This window comes from Ascaphus truei, chromosome 9, assembly GCF_040206685.1.
Source record: "Ascaphus truei isolate aAscTru1 chromosome 9, aAscTru1.hap1, whole genome shotgun sequence".
Lineage (NCBI taxonomy): Eukaryota > Metazoa > Chordata > Amphibia > Anura > Ascaphidae > Ascaphus > Ascaphus truei.
Genome location: NC_134491.1, coordinates 59794899 through 59812016, shown reverse-complemented (window position 1 = coordinate 59812016; position 17118 = coordinate 59794899). Strand labels below are relative to the sequence as shown.

Here is a 17118-nt window from a genome sequence, read left to right as displayed (position 1 = left end):
CGTTTCAGAAAAACACTCCCCGAGTGACTTTCAGGAGGAGCAAAGTTAGCTCAAAACACCTTGATGCATTGATGTAAACAAGGACAAAATGATAACATGACATAAAGCAGCAATCCCTCCCAGGAGCCCAGAAGTTTCACTCATATCATGGTAGTTACCGTCCCGCTCTTTACAGGAACAATCTATGCAATATCCTACATGTGTGTTATTTTTTAATAAATCAGTTCACTCGTATTTTATTTTTTATTCAACTCTTGATGCCATTTTTAATGAGTCTTAATATACTCAGCATCCTTTGATTTCTACATCAGGTTTTAACGCACTTTCCCAGCAGTGCAAGATCTTTGCAACACTTTCCTGTTTGTGATAATTTGTTGCCAATATTCCCAGCAATTTGAGCTGCAAACGGAAACAATAGTTAATGTTACCTTTGTGATATAAGAATACATTGTAGTTGCTGATTTACACTGACTGAAGGACTCATTGAAACTGAAAAGCGGCCATTTAGTGATCCCTGGAAGCAGGATTATTGCTGATTGATCACGGCAGACCCAAAGCGATCAGCAGCTATGGGGTCGCTATATTTTATCCTCCCGGACACAAAATATTTCAAATGCTTCTCTCTCTTGCACAGTGCATCATGTTTAAAAAATAACAGTAGCATTGAAAACATGTCATGTGCAACAACAACAAAACGCGACCCGCACAGACAGCTGCATTAACAATGTAACCCTTTGATCGCCAGCGGGGCTGCAAACTCAAAAGCGGGGTTCGGAGTCTGGAACATGGGGCTCCCTGGAGTACCAGACACCCCGGCATGGTGGATTCATCACAGGACACCCAAGGGGGTTTTTCTATAGCAACCGTTTACAAAGTCACATCCCCTTCCTCTTCTGAAACAGGCTCAGGCACACCCCTTTTTGAGCCCTACCCTCTCTCTAGCAGTGCACCAATTGTATCTAGTGACTGCCTGGTCACATGATCTTCCCCACAGAAATTTGCGTCTTTGGTCCTCTTCTGCTGCACTGACAGACATTTAGTGAACCCCAGAGCCGAACTGTCGCCGATCGATCCGTTCTCCTGTGATCGATCGGCAACTTAGCTAATTACTTATCATTGTGTGGATTGTATTGATGCGCTTATTAAAGGTAAAAAAACAAAACCGGCAACTTGGACTGCTGCTTTAATGCGTCTGTAGGAGTCCCAATTTGGGTGTATGTACGCACACTGATGCAATTAGGTGTAGGTGTATAATGCAATTATGTATATCTGAATGTGCCTGGGTCGCCCTGTGGGTGTAACCTTGAGTACCTGTGTCTGAGTGACTGCCGGTAACTACGAGGCCTTATTGTGTGGATTTAAATATATTGCTGTCAATCTTGGTGCTCACTTCAGCACTCATGTCAAAGTCTAAGATACCTATTCCTGAAAGCCTTAGTCCCACATTGCACAATATTACAAGGATACATAGATTCAGCTCTCTTAGCTTGCAACAGAAACCAAAGAAGCTGAGAAAGTAAAATATCAACAATTCCTTCACCTTAAAGGAGCAGTTCCCCTTGGCCACCCCCTTTATTTATTTACATCTAAGCAGGGGGTCGCAGAGCTGCGTTTATTGTAGGGGACCGTCTGGTTCTTACCCGGGAAGGTGCCGCAGGTTACTTCCTGCTATTTTAAATGCCCACCTCACACAGGCCTATAGGAAGCTGTGATGCTTGATGTTGCGGCTTCCTATTGGCCAGCGTGGCCGATATAAGCGCCATTTTGTTTCCCCTGGACGGGGGTGCTACCAGTGAACACATTCCAAATATCTCCGGAAGCAGGGGGTCCCCGGAGCTGATGGATGGATGCGGTTCAGCTCCGGAGACCCCCTGCATCCCTCTCTATGTAAAACAAATTGGGGTAAAAAAAACAACAAAAACCGAGTAGGCGGCACTGCTCCTCTAAGCCCCTTTAAATAAAAAAAAGGAATAACAACGTGTTATGTTTCAGGAGCAAAGCTGCAACACCATATCATTGTAGGGCTCAATGCATTCTGGAGGGGGTTTGCACCCGAAGGCTACTTACTTGTGCTTGTATTTGTTCCGATAGCATTGATCATTGTGGGGACGGAGGAGGAGGGGTACAGAGCCAAATGCCCATTCTCACAGCCCATGGATTTGTCCTGCCAGCTGGAGGCACTGACGCAGATCCCCGAATCTCGCGAGTTCGGCCAGCCGTTCAGCTTATCGTCGGAGTTCTGTCTTTGGTGGTAGTAATGCACCTGCCCGTAATCCAAAGAGTCCGAGCGACCCCTGCTCTGGCTGCCAAAATTCCCCGATGTGCGGTCCTCCAGGTGGTTCAGCCACATGGCCAGGGCACTCCTGTCATCCAATGACGTGGCTGGGTGTATCAAAGCATAGGACAACAGCTGCCTGCTCTCTTCTATATGCTGGTTGTGTTCAATTGAATGGGCCAGGATTTTAGGCAAGAGCTTCATGTATTCCACTTTTGCGTCAATGTTTCCAGGCTTCAGTAAAGGCAGGTGGGTTAAGAGCTGAGATATCACTTTGTCCTTGGATTCTTGCTGCCACTGGTTAATAATTGCTGAAAGAAAAAACAAAAAATGTTGCAGTGAAAAGCAAGTAAAACAAATTGAATGATCAATATGGAGAAATCCTGTTTGTGCTTGTGGCTTCTATATAAAAGGCGCCAGATTATTCTGTAGCAGATCTAAAATAATGGCGTACAGAATAATACGTTCTTACATCCCTTAACTACATAAACAGATCCCAGACAAGTACGATATAAGTGTAGGAATAACATATAATGGCGTTTATGTTTTAAAGGAGCAATTCCAGCAATATCCTACGTGTTTTTTGTTGTTATTTTTAATATAAATCAGTTCTGTAGTATTAGATAATTACTACATTTTTTTTGTCAACTCTTAATACAATTTTTTTAGTCAGTTTTAATATACTGAGCATCTTTTGATTTCTATAGCAGGCTTTAGCCCACCTCCCCAGCAGTGCAAGATCTTTGCAACACTTTCCTGTTTGTGATAATTTGTTGCCAATGTTCCCAGCAGTTTGAGCTGCAAACTGTAACAATAGATAATGTTACCTTAGTAATATCAGGATACATTGTAGCTGCTGAGTTACATTGACTGAAGGACTGATTGTAACGGCAGCTTAGGTAATTAGTTTTCAATAAAGGTAATCAAAGGCTGCATATATTAAAATTAAAAATATATTTATATTTTTTAAAGGGCCGCTTGGAATTGCCTCTTTAGGCTAAGGCCCCGCTCCCAGAGTCAGCGCACCCGCACTGCTGACAGGCGGTGCGCTGAGATACACAGACCGCGATATGCGGTCTGTAGGGAGCGGGAGCCGGAGCGGGAGGTGGGCGGGTGGTGGGCGGTTTGACAGGGAGGGGGGGCGTGGCTTGAGCGGAGGGACCCGCTACTCTCCCCTCCCTCCATGGACTCGGGCTGGAGCTGGAAAGTAAGTTTAAACACACACACGCAGGCACTCATTCATACACACACGCGCACACACACACACAGGCAGGCACTCACGCACTCATACACACACACGCGCGCACACACAGGCAGGCACTCACGCACACACACACACACACACACACACACACACACACACACACACACACACACACACACAGACAGAGGCAGGCACTCACGCACTCAGACACACACACAGAGAGGCACTCACCTGCTTTCACTCCACACTCCTCCCCGCTCCCCGAAGCCTCTCCTCCTCCCGAAGCCTCCCCTCCCCATTGGCTCACAGCCACACACGTCACGCGTCAACGCTAGGAAACACCATTCTCTGGTGTCTCCAGCGGCTGACGCGCCACAGCGTGTAGTCAGCTGTGCAGCCAGGGGGGACCGGGACCGGCTCGCGAGGATTCCCCTGCTGGTGGGGAACTCGCGACATAGCCGCCCGCGCCAACGAGCGCAGCGGGACCGAGGCCTTAAGGAGAATGGAGAGTACAGGGGAACTTTTGCCCTGAAGGTCTCATTTACTATACAAATATCCACTCTCCTTGCAGCATTGGGCACGTCACTTAATTTCCCTGTGTTAGGCACCATAATTACACAGCAGGCACACATTGGGAGCACTATATACACAATTATGGTTTCAGTACATATTGCAGCACAGCTGTCATTTTAGCGTTTCGGACTATACCCCGACTAACCCACATTTGCAGCAGTTCATGCCTAGGATCCTCCCTTGAAAGTCATTACGCTGGAGTTACACTGGGACTTGCACTTTGCATAGAACTATTTCTTTTCGTGTAACGGAGGCCTTAATAACATTACTGTCTCCTGCCAGCAATTCTCTCTCCACTATGGTACTATGGTGCAACAATGGTGCATTTTCACCCCCCTCACTAACACTAGCAGAGACATCACTACTATGGAAAACAGTTACTCTTAGGCCGCGCTTATAGTGATGGCGACTGCGACAAAACAAATGTATTGAAGCCGCCACGTGCGCTTATAGTAGGAGTGACGCGACGGCGCGATCGCTGGAAGGCGCTATAAGTGCGGCCTTACTGTGGTCAACAACACAACTATTATTACTGTACATTATATCAGGGGTGCTCAACTCCAGTCCTGAAGCACCAACCCACCCCCCAACAACAGGTCAGGTTTTCATGGTATCCCAGCTTCAGCAGAGATGGCTCAATGAGTCCCTGCTTCAGCACAGGTGGCTCAATCAGACCCTGCTTCAGCAGTCTTTGACTGAGCCTCTGATTGAGCCAACTGTGCTGAAGCAGGGACTGATTGAGCCACCTGTGCTGAAGCTGGGATACCCTGAAAACCTGACCTGTTGGGGGGGTCTTGAGGACTGGAGTTGCGCACCGCTGGATTAGAGGCTTTTACCGGTATCACACGTCAGACTTAACACCAAGTGCTCAGGTTAACCCTTCTACTGCTGGAGCCTCCAAGAGAAAATGTGCAGCGGATTCCATCCAACAGCATACGTTTTCAGAGCTAAATATTGATGCGCCAAACAAGTACAACACGTCAAATGAACACCCACAATGTTGTCTCTGGCAAAAGCTCCGGCGGACAGATGGTAATATCATTAAGAAGAACGGGTTTAATGTGGAACTATGGATCTGAAATGTAACAACAAGGAGACAGTCACACGGATACTGTAATCAAGAGTCTGAACGCAACTACAATCTGTGCGCACATTCACGCTCACTCCCATTATACATATATAATCATATAGATTTCTCTATATATCCCGGTAGCGTGGGCAGTGTTGTATATATCATTTTGTAAGAATAATGCCTCCGAGCCCAAAAGACCTAGTCTAATTGCTGTGCGTGAAGCAAAGACAGACAAAGCAGATTTCGGTTTTATTTTTTAGCAGTCTTCCATTTGCAAAACTGGGGCAAAAAAAAACCTCTCTCCGGGTTTATCAAAGAAAAATAAAATACCTTGCTTTCAGTGGGACTCATATATTTTGATGCACCGGTTACCCACATCTTGCTTTCAGTGGGACTCATATATTTTGATGCACCGGTTACCCACATCTTGCTTTCAGTGGGACTCATATATTTTGATGCACCGGTTACCCACATCTTGCTTTCAGTGGGACTCATATATTTTGATGCACCGGTTACCCACATCTTGCTTTCAGTGGGACTCATATATTTTGATGCACCGGTTACCCACATCTTGCTTTCAGTGGGACTTGTTACTTTGATAAATCTCGTGCTTAGTTTATTTGACCACTTTTTGCCCTTTTGTATGACCTGCAAAAAAAAAATCTCCAAAAAGCCGACACACTGGGCGTTGAACGGTGTTCTGCCGCACCAAAGCCAGTGTCCCTAAACCAGTGTTTTTCAACAGGGGTTCCTAGGAGCCCTTGGGTTTCCTAGACATCCGTAAAGGGTTCCTTGCAATTTTCAGGTCATTTGAAAACGGTGCCAAATACAGAAGAATTTCTCAGACGCGCTATTGGAGAGAGTTGGGGTTCCTTACAATGCATCAGATCTCAGACGCGCTATTAGAGAGGGTTGGGGTTCCTTACAATGCATCTGTTCTCAGACGTGCTATTAGAGAGGGTTGGTGTTCCTTACGATGCATCTGATCTCAGATGCACTATTAGAGAGGGTTGGGGTTCCTTACAATGCATCTGATCTCAGATGCGCTATTTGAGAGGGTTGGGGTTCCTTAAAATGCATCTGATCTCAGACGTGCTATTAGAAAGAGTTGGGGTTCCCTACAATGCATCTGATCTCAGACGCGCTATTAGAAAGAGTTGGGGTTCCTTACAATGCATCTGATCTCAGACGGGCTATTAGAAAGAGTTGGGGTTCCTTACAATGCATCTGATCTCAGACGCGCTATTAGAAAGAGTTGGGGTTCCTTAAAATGCATCTGATCTCAGACGCGCTATTAGAGAGGGTTAGGGTTCCTTACAATGTATCTGATCTCAGACGTAGCATTAGACATGGTTGGGGTTCCGCCGAATTTCACAATATGTAGGGTTTCTTAACCCTAGCGAACGCCTTCTTTTTAGCCACGTCTATTATTGTGGCTCAGACAAAATACTGCTGGGCTGTCTGTCACCAAAATGGTTACCATATGATTTAAGGACAAACGCTAAAATAAATGCTTCAGAGTGCTTACAAAGCAAAGACAAACAGAAGGTTACACAACATCTGTGCAATAAGCCCCAAGAGTAGAAAAAAACACAACCTGCAATTGAAAGCTGGAAAAAGTTTTAAATAACTCTACAAGTTCACCACATTCAATCAAAAATAGTTTTCTGCTCTGACTTTGCTCACAACATGTTTAAGAGCAAACGTTTGCTAAATATACTCAGTTTGTTATGCAGTCCCCCCTTTCCGTCTGTCTAATACCATTTACTAAATATTTGTTGCTGATAAAATGGGCTTACGGTTAAATGAACCCCGTCAAGAATCAATTATTGTTTAAAATTCACTAAAGTCGGCAGAACAGTATTTTAAATAATTGTAAAGTTTATTTCTCTATATAAAACAGAGTGTTGAAAGCACTGAACTTTGTGACAATGTTTTTGTCATTTAAAAAAAGTTGCTGTAACAGTGTGTTCAGTAGCTGTATGTGTGTATGTGTGTGTATATAGCGCAATTCAGGTTCATAGCGCTTTATAATACATATGACGATAATATTATAACACATAATGGCAATACAGCAAGATCCCTCTTCTCGGCGCCCCGCTTTTCGGCAATCCGCTGATACGGCGGTACCGAGATGGGGGCCGCAATGTCTGCGCATGCGCAGACCGGGCCGGTCCGATGTCGCGCATGCGCAGACCGGGCCGGTTCAGGGTCGCGCATGCGCAGAATGTTTTTTTTTTTTGCCGATGTTGCGCATGCGTAGAACAGCGCATTGCTGGTCTGTGCATGCGCACATAACGAAAATCGCCGGTTCCGCTTTCCGGCGGGTCCTTAGAACGGAACCCGCCGCATGACTGGGGCCCTCCTGTAGTAGCTCTGCAAGCATAGCCACTAAATTAGACAGTGAAAAGCAAATGACAAAACATCGCAGAATATACTATCTGCAATACATAGTACAAGCTGCTCGTCTGCTGGGGGTCCATACCACAGAGTTTTGACTGCTGGGATGATTACAGAGCTGCAGTGATTGCATTGCGGACATATGATTTTTATAAACATTTAAGAGAGCAATCATTTTGAGCCCATGCAAAAAAAAAATTTATAATAATAATAATAACAACATTTTGCAAAAAAACTTTTGAACAAGATAAAAGGGACTACAGTATATCTTTAAAGTCAATTTATTCAAACATTTGTAAAAGTGCACTCTTCACATTTTGGAGGGAATTTCCCCAAAATGAAAAGCCCTTGAATATTCATCCATCTGTTTCTTCTTTGCTTACTTACAAACAGAAATCGCAAGTATACATTTACTTAACCCCTTCACTGCCAGCAATGTGTTAGCACAGCAAAATAATGTATCGTTGAGGTACCTTAATGAAGTGCTCTGATCTTCTATGGGCTCTCACTTACACCTTGGGGTAAATACAATGCAAAACGCTGCCGCACCGTTTCCTGTCTGAAGAAGGCTCACCTTGCCCGAAACGTTACGGGACTCCTGCTGACACTGGGGAGCCCCACACCCAACCCCCATGCGTTGGAAAGGAAATTGCAGCTAGCCAACCTCAATTACAAGCTGTTGTTTTATACGTTAGGACTTTTTTTTTTTTGGCTTTTTGTTTATGATGGTTAAAGACTGGTTTTTTTTTTCTGTCCTTAAATAAATACTCTTTTTACTTTGCAAATTCTCGGAGTGTTGCCCTGCCACTAAATCCCAAAATATAAATGGCTCACATGTGCAAGATATTTCCTCCCACAATCGTGTGACTTGCATATTTATGGCTGATGCATATGACTGCGCACTCAGTTTAGCTAGTAACTGACTCCACAAACTGTAATAACCACATCTAAATTAGATTCATCCATTTGATTTGGCCTCGGCCTCTCTCCGCAGAGCTGCACAGAAGGGCCTTTCAGCCCACAATGCGCCTCTTTGAACCTGCCAATTCAAACCCAGCTAGAGTTGCATTTAGTTTTCCCATGTTTATCCTGGTTAGCACGGAGGCAGGATGGAAAAACACCCGGAGACAACAACAAAAACAAGAAAAGCAGACAAAACGCTGAGTGACATTCAGAGGAAAGCCTCAATGACTCACCAGCGAACAAGGCAGGTTTTAATTCAAGGCTGCAGAACATGGCCCCTTGGAGTGAGCAGTTTTGAACTGAAACCCTTTAAAAGGGAATTCCAGCAGTTTAGAAATATACAGATAATCCTGCAGGGCAATGTCACTTTCATAGATTACGATTATTGCGTTATAACTTTTGAGCGCAGGCTATGCAGAGCTGGACAATATATGGGAGCTTCTGCTGTCAATGCACGAGAGCCTCCCCCCCCCCCTCAGAGCACCCACATTTGCAGTTCTACATTCTGCTCTGCACTTTGCAGAACCCATCTCAACTCTGCACTCTGAGGGTTATTCATTGAATTACGATAGTGCTGATCGGGGTGCTGTCGCCTGGTAACTCCCATTGACTTCAGTGACTGTTTCCAGTTTAACCCTTGCAGCGCCTTTAGTGCGTACTGGGTTCAGCGTGGACACTCTCAACCCCCTCCCTCCCTCTCTTCCAATCCAGAGTCCTAACTGAAGTGTGAGCACTAACGCGGCGGTGGAGGCGAGAGCCGTCCACGCAGTGATAACGGAAGTTGCCATATTTCCAGTGGGGCCTAAGTTCCATGTTAGGCCCCACCTGGGTGAGCGGCGGCTGCTGCTGCCACCGCTCTTGTAGCAGCCGCACAGACGTGTAAGGTGAGGGAGGGGGTCCTACTCGTGACGGACTGGACTCGGCTCCATTTTAACCTCCCAGACACTTAATATTTCAAACACATCTATTTCCAGATCGAAGCCTCAGGTAAAAAACAGGAAAATAAACAATGCCCGAATTCTCCTCAGGGCCCGAGTTCAACCGGACTTTTTGGATCAACAATGACTATTCCATTTAAACTGAATGTTGCATGTTGGGAATCCGTTTAGTGGACCAACATGGGCGTTCTTCTGCTTCAGTGCTTCTCAAACCTCATTGGGACAACCCAGACAGGTCAGATTTTAGGAACCATCCGTGAATGAACAAACTCATCTGCTTGCACTTATATTGCATGTAAATGTGTGATTAACTGGTGGCTTTCCCAAAAACATAGCCTGGCTGGCGTTGGCCAACAAGAGGGCCGGGACTGTTCCGTTCAAGTGAGTTAGATTGCAAGCTCTCTGGGGCAGGGATTCATTTTCCTATGGTCTGATCTTATTTGTTGTACTAGAATTTCCTGTACTGTAATGTTTCTCTTGTAAAGTGCCAAGTACAGTTGCAGGCGATATATATATTTAAATAAATAAAGGCGCATGCATATTGTGACAGAGTCACTGACTCGGTAAGCTGGCATGGAGGATGTGTGTACTTTCCAGCACTAAACCAGTTAACCTACAGTTGGAGAACTGCATACACCTGAACTCTAATGAAGCAGGATGCCTGAGAGACTGCAGGTTTAAAAAGCAGGAAGTGGCTCACACAAGGCGAGCTTGTTTTCCCCCAGGAGGGTGGAGAGACTTCTTCCGGCTAGGAAGCCCTAGCTGTTGCTCTGGTCCCCCAGTCCAGCGAGGAGCTTTGCTGCTGGGACCCCAACCCAGGATAAAGATAAAGATTGCTGCGAGCTGGACACAGCCTGCTCCCCGGAACCGGCGTTCCTGTTTGCTATTGGAGCTACAATACAGATAAGACTTTATTGTTATACCTTATTGTTCTACTTTGTGGAGCACATGTTTTGGGCATAACCAGATTAGCTGGCGGCTCTGTTAGTAAGGGCTCAAGATGTTGAGTTAGTTTCCCAACGGGAAAAGGTTTTATTTTCTGTAATTTGGTTTCTTAAAGGGACAGTGCACCCATACTTTATTTGGTTGTGGCTAATAAACCACTACAGTTTAAAGTTTCCCATTGTGTCTAGCATCTTACTGACCCCTCTGCGAGGCCGTCCTGCCACAATATATACACGCATACATACATACACCTGAAGAGCAGACTTATGAGTAGAAAGCAATGTACGATGTACGCGAACATGGCGTTTATTCTCGTGTGTGAAAATTCATGTGTGGGAGTCCCACAGTTCTCTGCATGGCAAGAGATAACAGGCCCATACACCGTTAATGTGGTTAATTAAATTCCATCTGAAAGTAAACAAGCCCCAATCGCAGATCCGAACCAATCGTTTGGCCACCTGGCAATGTGTCCTGCAGTGGCTGCCCCCTCTGCTCCTATTATTAATATAGGAAGGGGGGGGAGTTGTGGATTTGCCAGCAGCAGGCTGCTTTGCCGACTGTCCGGCTGTGCTGCCCAATTCCACCACAGTGGCTGGCATGTTTCCCCCAGAATTACATTTTACGAAGAGTGAAGAACATCCCTGTAATTGGATGAGGAAAACGGCACTGTGGCTCCGAATTTAGCAAGCACACGATGGACGTTCCAAAAATATCTCCCCGCAGGATGGAGTCCAAAGAGTGGGGCGGAGGCATGTGGGATCCTCACTGGCCGGGCTTTATGTTTCACATGTAATATCAAGCCCACAACTGGGCTGTCATGTACGGCAGGGGGGCTCAACTCCAGTCCTCAAGCCCCCTCCAACAGGTCAGGTTTTCAGGACGTCCCTGCTTCAGCACAGATGGCTTAGACAGTCCCTGCTTCAGCACAGGTGGCTCAGAGGCTCAGTCAAAGACTCTGATTGAGCCACCTGTGCTGAAGCTGGGATATCCTGAAACCTGACCTGTTGGTGGGGGGTTGAGTGGAGTTGAGTGCCCCTGATGTGCGGGTACAAGTTTGCAGCTGACGGATTTTATGCAACAATTGTTTCTAAAAACAAGAAACAACATTGTAACTATTACAATAGAATGTGCCAAGAAGCGTTTCATTAGAAATATCCAATGTTCAATTAAACACGTTTCACCATCAACAAAACAAAATAAAATCAACATGACTTCTACAGCGACGTCTCCGGAGCTTAAGGCTGCGCTTATAGTGACGGCGACAGAGACAGCGACGTCTCCGGAGCTTAAGGCTGCGCTTATAGTGACGGCGACAGAGACAGCGACGTCTCCGGAGCTTAACATACCACGGCTTAGTCCTGGTACAAATGCTGCAAGAAACTAAAATCGATATGTACACATTGGGCGTAGCGGTATCGCGACTTGAAATTTGTCTCCAAAGGCTAAAATGCGTGATATTTCCATGTTCTGCACCAAACAAATGGACAGGAGAAAAAAACAACAAGTTTTTTCTCTCATCCAGGTTTAATCCCCCTTAATTAAAATGACTTATTTGCATTTTGTTCAAAATCAATATGCTTTCTTCTTCTCCGTGAGCTCCGAGTTGAAGCAGATGAGCTACTTATATTTATCTATTTGACTAATTAAGGCTTCTAAATTGCCATATTTCCTCGATTCTAAGACGCACCTTTTTTCAGATTTTCACATGTCTGAAATCGGGATGCGTCTTAGAATCGATGTTTTAAAAAATAATAATAATGTAAGTGTCTGCTAGGGGGCGCTAACCACTTCCTTCTCACTTACCATGTTTCAGGGGAGGTCCCATGTCAGCGGAGGATGAAGCGTGCGGTGGCGGTGGCAGGACAGGTCCTACGTCTGCAGAGGATTGAAGTTAGACAGCGGGCGGGTGGGAATAGGGGAACGGCTGGGGAGGAGCGCGTTGTAACACCGGAAGTCAGACACTTCCGGGGTTACAGTGCGCTCCTCCCCAGCCGTTCCCCTATGCCGCGCTCCTCCTGCTCAGGTCTCGTGCTATGATAGTCTTCTCCTGCCGCTGTCGCCGCTGCCTCCCCCTGTCTATCTTCAATCCTCTGCAGACGTGGGACCTCTCCTGCCGCCGCCGCCCGCTTCATCCTTCGCTGACATGGGACCTCTCCAGAAACATGGTAAGTGAGAAGTCATTTTCCTCGATTGTAAGGGCCAAATCAATGGTGTGTCTTGCAATCGAGGAAATACGGTAATATATTTAAAAAAATGGACTAAACACAAACAATTCCCCTCCGGTCCCCAGTAAAGATAGGCGAAACCGCCCAAATACGTTTCCCGGATTTTTGATGATGTTACCCCCAAAATCCGTTTTGCGGTGTAAAAACCGCAAACGGATTTTGGGCAGTTTCAATCCGCGCGGATTCATCAAAATCAGCCGTTGGATACGACCCGTGGATGGATTTGTAGAATATAATCCGATTGGATCCTACAAATCCATCCACGGGTTGCGGAATCCAGTGAGTGAATTGGTAATAATAATTAAAAAAATCCGCAAACCGCGAATCGCCCTTTTTAACACTGATCCGCTGAAATCCGCGGACCAAAAGAACAGGACGATCCGCTGCGGATCCGAATTCGCAAACAAATTTCGCCCATCTCTAGGACTGACAGTCTTATCACTGAAAAAGTCATTGGGTACAGATTTAAAAAAAACAAAAAACAAAACCTTTGTTTTCCATAGAAAACTAGAACATTAAAAAAAATATATTTTGAAGTATTTATAGTGATTTTTTTTTTTTTTTTTTTAAAGGTGTCAGTTAGTTATATTTAACCCAAACATGCCACTATCCATACTTCACTTCCGACCTAGAATGAACTTCCCTTTAGAGCCTTACTCTATATTCAACTCACAGGAGTGGCTGTTCCGGCCAAAATTCCGGCCGAAAAAAAGCCCGGGCGGCTGCATGAGTCCCTTAGTGGCCGCAGAGAGCACGGAAGTCTATAAGATCGCTGCTGTTACAAATTAGTGAGACCCATACCCAATCAGGGAGGTTAACAGAAAGAAATAAAAAACAGTGAGAGTTGCATTTGCCTGAAGAAAAACAGACTTATTCCAGGCAATGCTGAGCATACACAATCGGCCACAAGTGCTTATAATATGGAGAGGTGTTATGGTGCTGGAAATTGATTATTTTGCTTTGTATTGCATTATATGTACATCTGCCTCGTCCCAAAGGTGGACGCCTGATGGGGCTCCTGAAGAGCTGCTCCCCTCTGCACAGGACCAGCGTGCTAAGGGTTAACATTTGCTTGTACTTTGTGGAACTTCAACCCCACCCACTGGAATGTTAATGAGCCAAGAGGACACAAAGAGCTTTGAATTTGCAGCTGCATTCAATCTGAACCCCTTCCGTGTACATCTGCGTCGCCCCAAAGCCAGACAGCTAAAGGGTGTGAGCCATTTGCTAATGTTTGGTGATGTTAAAGCTTCTCTATTTCAAATCTGAAACTCACCAGCCCTTTATCCCCTGTACCCAATTTTCCAACTCTCTGTCCATGAAATGTCTGTGAATTGACTGTATAACCTCTGTTCTTTCAGTGTAACCATGTATTGTTATAACTCTGTGCCCAGGACATACTAGAAAACGAGAGGTAACTCAATGTATTACTTCCTGGTAAAACATTTTTCTACATAAATAAAACTATTGAACATGCTAATTTCATGTTTCTGTGAAGGGCGCGGAGGATATGTGGGGTGGAAACACTTAAACACAGGACGTCAGCTTAACAAAATCTAGTACGCCCTATCTGGTTTACATGGGATTACTTTCAGTTTGGCAGTGTGTGAAAGTGGAATGCAAAAGCACAGCTGAGTATAGGAGCAAAAATGAATTGTGTCTAAACCACAATCATTAGTTTACAGACACATACTTTTATTTACTGAAGTCTCCCGGCTGCAAGACTGGGGCAAAACAGGGGCAAGAAAACGGCACCAGATTTATTCCCATTGCTTTCAATTGGATTCCTTTTTTTGTATGCAAGGTGCTGCTTTTTGCACTGGTGTTGCCCCAGTTTCCAGCTGGGAGAGTTTTATTAAATAGACACTCTAGTCTTTATGACCGAACCACTGATTGAGCCTCCTGTGCTGAAGCAGGGATATCCTAAAAACCAGACCTGTTTGTGGCCCTTGAGGACTGGAGTTGGCCACCCCTGCACTATATGTCCTGTCTATACACCATAATGCATTTATATAAACAGCAAAAGGTGCCATTATGGAAGGTATTGGTTTACCCCAACGGAGAGAAAATATAGCTCTCTAGCAAAATCCGCATTCCTTTATAAAAACGGTATACAGGAATTAAACCGGTCTCAGTACAATAAGTAATTAAGTCGTCTTCGCCTTGCTTGGCGAATCGATGCGACTGAAATCTTTGAGACGGGGAAAATGGCTTGGAGATCACAGAACAATAACTTTAATGCGCTTGAAAGCTGCAGTCCAAGCAATATCCTACATGTGTGTTTTTTTTATTAATAAATCAGTTCTGTATTATGAGAAAACACTTGTAGCCTTTCTTTTTTTTTTTTATAACTCTGAATTACATTTGTTATGTCTTATAACCGTAACAAGCCTTTTTTTGTTTCTATAGCAACCGTTTACAAAGTCACATCCCCTTCTTCTGAAACAGGTTCTGGCACACCCCTTTTTGAGCCCTGCCCTCTCTCTAGCAGTGTACCAATTGTATCTAGTGACTGCCTGGTGACATGATCTTCCCCACAAAACTTCGTATCTTTGGTCCTTTTCTACTGCACTGACAGCCATTTAGTGAACCCCTGAGCCGAATCTTCGCCGATCGATCACAGGAGAACGGATCGATTGGCAACTTAGCTAATTACTTATCATTGTGTGGATTGTATTGATGCACATATTAAAGGGGGGGGGGGGGAGTAGCAGCATGGAGTGCGGCTTTAAAGTTCACTCTGGCTTTAGCCCCTGCTGCGCACTGTGTATTTTTTTTTTAATAACAATAAGGATTGGGTGGGGTGATCATCTATGAGTAGGTCATTCAACTGGGCAGAGTCACCACTTGCTACTATAACATGAATACAGCGATTGTGAGTCCGCACAAACCAGGATGGCTATTCTGATTAAAGTCAGATATTTGCAACACCATATTTTGTAGGGATTTTGCCATCCTAAAGATTAACTGTTCTCTACTAAAGATGTGCAAACTTTTCAGCTGGCTTTTCGCATATGGTGAAAGTGAACCCCCCCCCCTCCCAACTTTTTTTTTTATTGCAAACATTGAATTTTTGCAAAACTTCGTGATAAGTTTGTTTTAAAAAATAAAAAAAAACACCTGAGATACCTGAGAAATATGGTCATTTGGATCATTTGAATGTACTTTGCATATCCAAATTAAACATATTTCCCAGGTATCTCCAGTGTGTTCAGTTACCTCTCCAAGTATTGTATAAATGTGTGTTTGGGAAGGTATATCAATAACTTGGGATCCTAGTAATATCTCTCTATTTCAAAGCTCGATCAAAAACGTCACATTTCGCTTCGACTCGGTCATCTTCGACCAAACTTTTAAGAGTAAAACTTTACTCTACTTTTCGAACTTTTTATTTACACGTCTCTATTTTTTGCCCAATAATACGAAATCATGAAAACAAAACATACAAAGACTGGGGCTTCAAGACGTTAAAGCAGAAAAACCATGTAGCACTGAGCAATTTTTTGACATTTATTTTTGTATTACAGGATTGAAGAAGGAGGTCTCCAGATCTGAACCTCTTTCATTTCAGCTCCAGGGACCCCATGCTTACCGAGATACTTAAATCCGTAGGGGGTGCCGTGTCTGCAGCCAGGGAACCTGTGTGACTAACGATATTTATTTATTTATAAAATATTTTACCAGGAAGTAATACATTGAGAGTTACCTCTCGTTTTCAAGTATGTCCTGGGCACAGAGTAAAACAAATAATACATGGTTACAAGTACAGTTTCATAAATGAACAAGGTATACATTATATACAAGACATTGCATGCACAGTTAGAGATAATATATATTATGTGTGTATGAAACAGTTACAGACCTGATTAAAGTGTGAGACAGCCTTAGATTTGAAAGAACTTAAACTGGTGGTGGATGTGAGAGTCTCTGGTAGGTTGTTCCAGTTTTTGGGTGCACGGAAGGAGAAGGAGGAACGTCCGGATACTTTGTTGAGCCTTGGGACCATGAATAGTCTTTTAGAGTCTGATCTCAAGTGATAAGTGCTGCAAGTGGTAGGGGTGAGGAGCTTGTTCAGGTAGCTGGGTAGCTAGCCCATAAAGAATTTGAAGGCAAGACAGGAAAGGTGAACTTTGCGCCTAGACTCTAGTGTTGACCAATCTAGTTCTTTGAGCATTTCGCAGTGATGTGTGTTGTAGTTGCATTGGAGAACAAAACGACAAATTGAATTGTAGAGGGTGTCAAGTTTGCTAAGGTGGGTTTGAGGAGCCGAGCCATATACTATGTCTCCATAGTCAATAATTGGCATTAGCATCTGCTGTGCGATACGCTTTCTGACCAGGAGACTTAGGGAGGATTTGTTCCTGTAAAGTACCCCTAGTTTGGCATAGGTCTGGTTGTCAAGGTATCAATGTGCATCCCGAATGTTAAGTGGGAGTCAAACCATAAGCCCAGGTATTTAAAACTAGTGACAGGTGTTTGGGTGGTGTTAGCGTTGGTTCTAATCAGGAGTTCAGTCACTGGAA

The 17118-nt window shown here is 44.6% G+C and overlaps 1 protein-coding gene across 3 annotated transcripts in view; it reads right to left on the bottom strand.

Moving 5' to 3' along the window:
* Positions 1-17118, bottom strand: part of SAMD4A (sterile alpha motif domain containing 4A) — a 147496-nt gene that overhangs the window by 58518 nt on the left and 71860 nt on the right. For all 3 annotated transcript variants that reach the window (XM_075615144.1, XM_075615143.1, XM_075615145.1), the window contains exon 3: positions 2068-2586. In XM_075615144.1, the coding sequence (XP_075471259.1) occupies positions 2068-2586 (519 nt within the window). The remainder of the gene's footprint in view (positions 1-2067; positions 2587-17118) is intronic.